The sequence below is a fragment of the Sus scrofa genome, chromosome 14 (genome assembly GCF_054392235.1).
Source record: "Sus scrofa isolate SSC_HxYL_T2T_F1_AM1 chromosome 14, Sscrofa_HxYL_maternal_Yorkshire_Landrace_v2.0, whole genome shotgun sequence".
NCBI lineage: Eukaryota > Metazoa > Chordata > Mammalia > Artiodactyla > Suidae > Sus > Sus scrofa.
In genome coordinates this window covers 36,179,261-36,187,986 of record NC_139396.1, presented here as the reverse complement: position 1 = coordinate 36,187,986, position 8,726 = coordinate 36,179,261, and the positions used below count along the sequence as shown (strand labels likewise).

Sequence of the window (8,726 nt, the reverse complement as noted above, 5' to 3'; positions counted from 1 at the left end):
CATGCCCATGGATTCATCTGCACCTCCATCCTCCTCAGAAATCAGCAGAGGCGTGCTAAGTGACCCCAAATGGACCTCAGGGCATCTGCACACTTGACCTCTGGAATCTTTGTTGGGAAACAAGAAGCAATATTTACTATTACTTTTTTTGGCCGAGGTATGCAGCAGCCTGATGTGGGTGGGAATCTCAGTTCCCAGACCAGGTATGGAACCTGGGCCACAGCAGGGAACGTGCCGAGTCCTAACCATGAGACCACCAGGGAACTCCCAAGAAGCAGTGTTTGTGATTGGGTTCATGTTACTTAAATTACCCCACTGATGCCACCTCCTTACCTCAGCTCAGCTCAGTAGGTGATGTTTTTCTTGGGTACCTCCAGATGACGGGAGTGACTGTGTTTTCATTCTTTCCGTGGAGAAGGGCATATTTTTAGTTCAGATGTAGAAGTTTGAGCAAGATAGTTCAACTTTCCCCACTTAATATACATCAGCCAGATAGCTGTAGTCCAGAGTCTTGCTACTCGGGAGGGTCCATGGACCAGTAGCATTGCCATAGCCTGTTAGAAATGCAGAATTTGGGGCCAGACCTGAATCTGCTTTTGCAATTAAAGACTCCAGGTGGCTCGTGTCCACTGGGGTTTGATGAACGCCTTAAAAGTGGTGGTTCTCAAACTGGTCTCCTGACCAGCAGCATTTGTGTCTCCAGGGAACTAGTGAAAAATGCAAGAGACCATTCTAGAGGCACTTCCCCAGACATGCTGAGAAAGCATGGTCCTGGCAATCTGGAAGCTTGGGGCAGTTGACTGAAGTTTAGGAACCAGTCTTAGAGCTCAGTTTCCAAAACTAAGAATAATCTGGAATGCCTGTTCATTAACAAATGTCTAGGGCCCCCTGCTCCAACACAACATGCACACCCCAGCCCCAGCGAAGTGTGTGTGCAGGTCTTAGCTGGGTCTCCAGGAAGCTCCCCAAATGTGGAGGTCAGGCTCCCGCGCTCAACTGATACTCCTTAGAGGAAAAACGCATTTAATCAATTACACTAAAAGCACAGAGTAGCAGGGATTGCCTGCCCACTTGTTTCTCTCACAAGTGTCCTACCTTAATAAATCTATTTCTTGCCTATCACTTCATCTCTCACCAAATTCCTTCTGTGCTGAGACACAATGAACCTGGACTTCAGTAAGTCCAGACACCAGAACTAAAACCCCCAACAAATGGACAAACTGCTTGATGAAGCGTGCTTCATTCCAGGAAGGACCGCCACAACCAGTCCTGGGGACACTAAATACCAGCTTTGAAAGATAAGGATCGCAGTAGAGGCATTGCATTATCTACAGCCCTAGTTCCCACTCCCCAAACTATAAAACCACCTCCTAATCTCTCCCAAAGAGGGCACAGTTTTTAAGGAATTAGCCTTGCAGTGCCCCCCTTTGCCTGGCAAAGCAATAGAGCTATCTTTTCTCCTTTACTCCCCCCAAAAAAGTATGGGGTTGCCGGCTTTAATGAATAAAAATACAGAATGTCCAATTAGATTTGAATTTCAGAAGTATAAATAAGTTCCAGGCAATGCTTGGGACCTAATTATACCAAAAAAAAAAAAAAAAAAAAAAAAAGTTTATGGGAAATTCAGGTTTAACTGGGCATCTTGTACTTACCTGGCAAATCTCAAACCAAGGTGGTTTTTGGTTTTTTGGGTTTTTTTTGCTTTTTAGGGCCACACCTGCGACATACGGAAGTTCCCAGGCTAGGGGCCTAATCAGAGCTACAGCTGCTGGCCTATACCACAGCCACAGCCACACCGGATCCTTAACCCACTGAGCGAGGGCAGGGATCGAACCCGCAACCTCATGGTTCCTAGTCGGATTCGTTTCCACTACGCCACGATGGGAACTCCCTCAAAGTTTTGATGCTTAAATTACTTGGAAGATCACTGTCGAGTCTGGCTTATAACTGAAGTGGCAAGTGACTCTGGCTTCAATGTGATAACTGGTTCACACAGGACTGAGCCTCCAAGGAACCCAAACTCAGCCCATCATCAGATGGCAGCACAAGAATCAGCACAGCGTCGGGACACGTGTGACCGTACAAACTGAACATCACCACTAGAACACACCTCATTCAGTGACTAAGTCACCACACAAAGAGCAGCAGCAAAAGAGGCCCGTACACCATGTACCCCAAGAGCACGGCTTCTGGAAAGGACTGTAATGCCCTGTGACAGGGATGCTCAGCCTGAGGGGCTTTTGCCAACACCTGTCCAAGTGGAGTCCCTGGGTGGGCCCAGGCCAAACCCCCGCGGTGCTGGGGGATCTGGGCTAAGTGCCCTTTGGCTTTCAAGCCAGTCACCTGAAAACATCTGCCTTTCTCAAGAAACAAACAAGAAAATGCCCAAAGCTAAAAATCACCCCCTGAATGCAATGACATTTCTGAGCGCAGCTAGGAGAACTGGCCACAGGTAGAGCAGCGGGCAGGGGCAACACCTGGGCCCCTTTCAGCAGGCACAGGTGGCCCCCACCCCTCACTCCGCCCCAGAGCTCCGTACTTGCCTGGCTTGTCCAGGCCTTCCAGTGAAGCACCCCGACACGGGCTGAGTAATTCAATCCTTTATTACAAAAATCTCAAAAATGATAGGGCCAAAGGCAATCCTGCCATTTTCTTCTGAAACCTAAGCTCCTTTTCTTTACACGAGGAAACGATGCCACCACCACCCAGCAGTTTCTTCCTAGCCCCCATGTGCAGAAAGCAGTCTGCATTCTTAGCAAACATGGGGATATTTCCTGGAATTTCCACATTCCCACCTACCACATTCAAGTCCACTGGAGGAAACAAAATGATGAGAAAAACAGGACCCCAACAAGGAAGAAAATCTACTTTGCATTCTACTAGGATAGGCATTCAAAAGATGCTTCAAATTAAATACATTTAATTATAATTCCAGCTGTGTTCACACTAAGAGCCATCTCCCCAGAGTTCCAGAGGCAGCCACTCTCCGACCTGCAGCCCCCACACAGCCAGAGCCAAAGGGTCCTTTCCCTTGAATCTTCTTCTTAATCCCACAGCACAGCTTCTACAGGGCCAGGCCCATGAGTTGTTGCAGGAGTGAGGAGGGTGGACGCCCACATCCATCCCTGAAGAGGTCGGTGGTCCTGGCGCCCTCAGTCCCCAGCCCCCGGTCAGTGCTCCCCGGTCTGAACGTAGTCCTCTGTGACCTGCGACAGGGTGCTCAGATACTGCCAGCTCAGGGCCGCCAGCAGCATGACGAATGACAGGTAAATGGGTGAGTAGTGGCTTCGGGAGATCAGCTGACAATTGGGAAGATTCTGTGTCCTGATGGTGGAGATGATCTGCCTTGTTTTGGCCGAATAAGGGTCCGAGTCGGGGATTCTGTGATAAATCTGTTAAAGCAAGAGAAAGAGCAGTAAGTCCCGGGCACCTTATAAACCTCTGGGAGCCCTTCTTACAACAACCTGAGCAACCAGGTGGTTTATGCCCATTTTACCAATAAGAAAACTGAAGCTCAGAGGAGGCAGAAGTAATAATAACCCAAACTCGCTCCGGTAATAAGGCCGGATGTCATCCGGGCCTGTGATCCCACGGCCTGGCCTGGGAACAGGCAGCGTGGCCCCACTGGACTCCACCACCCGCACCTCAGAGCCAGTAATGTCCACACTGTCTGATGAGGCTGAAGAAGGGAGACGCAGGGGAGGGAAACGGTACCGTGGACACTGAGCCAGGACACTTGGGTGAGCGAGAAAGAATCTGAGGTGGGCAGCAGACAAGTCACGGGAGGAGCCTCCCTGTACTGAGCGCCCACCCTTCTGGAAACTACCAGAATCACTGCTGAACCCAGTCCCTCTGCACATCTATAACCACTGCCCTGGTGAGGCCCTCAGGGCCCCTATCTGAGCTTTCCTAGCCTCCAAATCGCTCTCCCATCTCTCTTTGAACCTTGAAATGCACTCATCTGCTCTCCACCCCATCACCAGAGATCTAAACCCCCCACTGCGTGCAGGCCTCAGAGCTTCCTACTCCTCCTGAGGGTCCTGGGACCCCCTGCCCCTCCCCAGCCTCGCCTGCTGCCGCCCACCTCCCTCTGCACTTTCTAGTAACAACTGCTGCTGTTTGACATGTGCGATGCTGCTGTGCACTTCTGCTCCCTTCCTTGCTCACACCATTCCCTCTTGCAGAAAGGCTCCCCCCACATTCCGACACCAGGCAGACTCTAACCTTTTGCCCAAGTCTCAGCTCAGGTGTTCTGACTTCTAAAAAACCTGACCAGAAACCCAGGTTGGGCCAAGTGCTGCCCCCCCAACTATCACCCCCGTTACATACCCTTCCCTGTCACCCACATGGAGCCATCTGCGTGCCTCTTCCTAACTAGACTGAATTGTGAAGGCACCAGGGCTTACTCGTCTGATCTCTAGCCCAGCCCTGTGCATGGCACAGAGCAGGCCACCATAAACGTTCACTGACTCAAACTGACCAACCTTAGAGGTTACAAAGGCGGGAAGTGACTGCAACCTAGGCCCACACAGTGGCGGAGATGAAGAGGATGGAGCACGCATGTGAAAATTATTACTTTCAAATTTTCATGATACTATGGGTGTTTTTTCCCACAGACACATCCTATATTCTTGCCACCTTCCCCCCAAAAGGCATTGCTACAATCTAACAAAACAATAAAATATGCATATAGGAATATGTTAATGATACCTAATATTATGTTATGAAAGATAGCTATAGAGAGAAAAATACATGGGGATGAAATGATAATTCCTTATTTCTTTTCAAAAATTTTAGATGAAGTTATTATGCTTATAGAAAAGCAACACAAAAAAAAAAAAAAAAAAAGAATGATTTACTTGTGGCACGTGGGAGTTCCCTGGTGGCTCAGCTGGTTAAGGATCTGGCCCAGTCATTGCTATAGCAGGATCACTGCTGTGCCGTGGGTTCAGTCCCTGGCCCCAGAACTTCCACGTGCCAAGACTGTAGCCACAAAAAAGAAAAAAAAAACAAGCAATACAAAAATAAAGAAATCAAAATACCCTTACGTTACTTCCCCTTCACAATGCCCTATGCTCATAAGCCTATACATGTAAATGTACAAACTCTCACATTCATATATTAATGTAATAATATGATATACTGGTAGTTTCTTTCATGCTTCTTGCTCTGCCCATATAAGCCTAAATATAGACACAAAATGTCATACAGATGAATTACATGTTACATGGTCTATAAATAATACATAATGTATAAATGATTCTATGCTATGCATATAAAATCGGTTATAAAACATATTATTCTATAATTTGACTTCTTTCACTCACATAACCTTTATTTTCTTTTTACAGCTTGACTTGCAGCATATGGAAGTTTCTGGGCCAGAGATTGAATTGGAGCTGCACCTGTGATCTGCTCTGCAGCTCACAGCAACACTGGATCCTTAACCCACTGAGCAAGGCCAGGGATCAAACCTGCATCCTCACAGAGACAACGCTGAGTCCCTAACCTACTGAGCCACAATAGGAACTCTATCTACCCACATAGTATTTGATGGACCTTTTTTTTTTTTTTTTTTTTTTTTGTCTTTTGTCTTTTTAGAGCCACACTCACAGCATATGGAGGTTCCCAGGCTAGGGGTCTAATCAGAGCTGTAGCAGCCGGCCTACACCACAGCAATGCCAGATCCGAGCCACGTCTGCGACGTACACCACAGCTCATGACAACACCGGATCCTTAACAAACTGAGCGAGGCCACTGAACCTGCAATCTCATGGTTCCTAGTCAGATTTGTTTCCGCTGCGCCACAATGGGAACTCCCTGATGGACATTTTTTAATGCTAGAACCTGTAAAATAATGTCATTCTTTTTTTTAAACACAAGCTGCATAGTATGAATGTACTACAACTTAATCAATTCACTCTCAACAAGGCTTGAGGACAAAATGCTCCAATAAGCATCTCTGCACATTTTCTGGTTATTTTTGTAGGCAAAGTCCTAGAATTGCTCCCTCGCACAAAGTTTTGACAGGGTATGAAAACAAACAGAAGAGCCAGGACATGGACACAGACCCCTGATGTGGGCTGGAGAGAACAGAGGACTTGGTCAAGCCCCCAGGTTACCTGGATCCCACGATGAGGCCAAAGGTAGTCATTAAACAGCAAAAGAGAAGTTTATGCCTGAGGTCTGAGCTGGAGCAACCACGTCAGGAGGAAGAAGCATGTGGTGGAGGAAGAAGGAAGCCATGGCAGCAGGTGAGGGAATCAGAAAGCTCTTCTTTGTTGAGAAAATATGAAAATGATGAAAGATTTCAAGGAAATACCAGCATCAGGGGCCAGAGGCCAAAGAAGCAGACGGGGAGGTAAGAGGCTGAACCTGCGGCAAGTGTCACAGAAGCTGGGCGAGGAAAGGGCTTCAAGAGGAGAAAGGAGAGAGACTCTCAGGGCCCAACAATGCAGCAGGATCAAGGAAGAGTAGAAAAAAGTGGTCATTAGGGAGATCCTAGCCACTGTAGTCTCTGCAACAGCTCAGGTTCAATCCCCAGCTGGGCACAGGAGGTTAAGGATCTGGAGTTGCTGCAGCTGTGGCTCAGATTCAGTCCCTGGCCTGGGAACTTCCATATGCTGTGGGCACAGCAATTGAAAAAGAAAAAAGCAGTCATTTTGGTCATCGAATCACTTGGGTAAGAAAAGCTCTAATGACAAGGTAGGAAACAAAGCTATCATAAAGTGGCTTGAGGAAAAAAAAAAAAAAGACTACCTTCAGAACACTACACTGGGAGTGCCCATTGTGGCTCAGGGGTAACAAACCGACTAGTATTCACAAGGATGTGGGTTTGATCTCTGACCATACTCAGCAGGTTAAAGATCTGGCACCGCCGTGAGCTGTGGCGTGGGCTGGCAGCTGTAGCTCTGATTTGACCCCGAGCCTGAGAACTTCCAGATGCAGCAGGTGTGGCCCGAAAAAGCAAAGCCGAAAAAAAAAAAAGAAAACAAAAACTCCTATACTTTCAAGAAGCGTAGCTCTGAGGGAAAGGAGAGGGAAGGGCAGGGGGAGCTGAAGTCCAGGAGGACGGGGGGCATGTTCTGGATTGAGGCACACCCGGCTGAGGGCAAGGAGGGGGTTTAGACAGAGAAGGTGGGGGAGGGGTGAGGGCACGCATGCGTGGGGTCAGGTCAGAGATGCAGCCGCTCTCATCCTGCTCGCAGGGTTCAAGGCACAGTCAGCTGAGAACGGGGTAGGGCAGGTACAGCCCTGCTCTTTCAACTGCACTCCCTGCTCTGGCCACAGCCTGACTCTGCGGGTGTGCTAGGAACTGAAATCCTGACACGCGCACAGGACTACACTCTTAGTCTCCCAGACCCACAGGGATTGAAGAGCCTGGTGACACTCTACTGCCCATGGCCAAACAGGAAGCTCTGCCAGCTTGAAAACACTGGCCCTCGCCAAGGAGTCAACTTTGGCAGAGAAGGAAATGGAAGCCTCTAGCTGTGCCTGAGCACTCACTTCTGTCCCAAAATAGCTCTTGGAGCTTCCCGCCAGCTATCAGGTACCCAGACCTGTTTCCAGCTGAAGCTGCTCCAGAGGCCACTGGGCCCTGGGGAGCAGCAACTCTGCTCAGAGGGTCTGGGCTTGGTGCCACCTCGTGCCCTACACATTGGAGCTGAGAGAGGAGGGTCCCGAAGACCCCTGCAGATGCTCTACTGTTACAGCCATCAGTCCATGGACCTGAGGGAGAAATGCCTTCCTGTCGATGCAAAGGACGGGGAGAAAAAGCAGGTTTGCAGTCCACATCCCCCCACCACAAAATGCCAGACAACTTGTGGATTTTCTACAAAAAGCCTTTTTTGTTTTTGTTTTTGTCTTTTTAGGGCCAAACCCACAGCATATGGAGGTTCCCAGGCTAGGGGACGAATCGGAGCTACAGCTGCTGGCCTACACCACAGCCACAGCAACTCGAGATCCGAGCCACAGCTCATGGCAACACCGGATCCTTAACCCACTGAGCGAGGCCACGGATAGAACCTGCGTTCTTGTGGATACTAGTCAGATTTGTTTCCACTGAACCATGATGGGAACTCCTCTACAAAAAGTCTTAATTTGATGGAGTTCCCGATGTGGCGCAAGAGGATCAGCAGCATCTCAGAAGTGCTGGGACACAGGTTCTATCTGCAGCCCAGCACAGTGGGTTAAGGATCCAGTGTTGCTACAGCTGTGGCATAGGTCACAACTGCAGCTCAGATCTGATCCCTGGCCCAGGAATTTCATATGCCTAGGAGCGGCCAAAAAAGGAAAAAAGAAAAAAAGTCTTAATTCGACATTTTATTGACAAAAGGTCCTTAATGCTGACATTAAAACCATGGTCACATACTACAAATGGAGACTGTCTTCAGAGGTTATTTCTGAGTCAAATCAACTGAAGTATTCACATTAATTTTCCCCCAAAATACCTTGAGTTTCATGAGCGTAACTGGAAACAAAACAATTGAGGTCCTTGATCAGAGGTCAGCAAACTTTCTCTTAAAGAGCCTAAGCAGTATTTTCAGCTCTGTGGCCACTGTTACAGCTGCTCACTCTGCTGCTCTGACAACATGGAAACAAATGGGAGGAAGTTCCTGTTGTGGCTCAGTGGTAATGAACCCAGCTAGTATCCATGAGGACTTGGGTTCAATCCCTAGCATCACTCAGTGGGTTAAGGATCTGGCTTTGCTATGAACCGTGGTGTA

General features: G+C 48.5%; 1 protein-coding gene across 4 annotated transcripts in view; it reads right to left on the bottom strand.

Annotated features, from left to right (window-relative positions):
* Window positions 1–2,585: 2,585 nt before the first annotated feature.
* Window positions 2,586–8,726, bottom strand: part of FDFT1 (farnesyl-diphosphate farnesyltransferase 1) — a 34,316-nt gene continuing 28,175 nt past the window's right edge. For 3 of the 4 annotated variants that reach the window (XM_013990295.3, XM_084993014.1, XM_013990296.3), the window contains exon 8: window positions 2,586–3,392. In XM_013990295.3, the coding sequence (XP_013845749.1) occupies window positions 3,171–3,392 (222 nt within the window). In that variant the 3' untranslated portion in view covers window positions 2,586–3,170. 4 annotated transcript variants of the gene reach the window in all.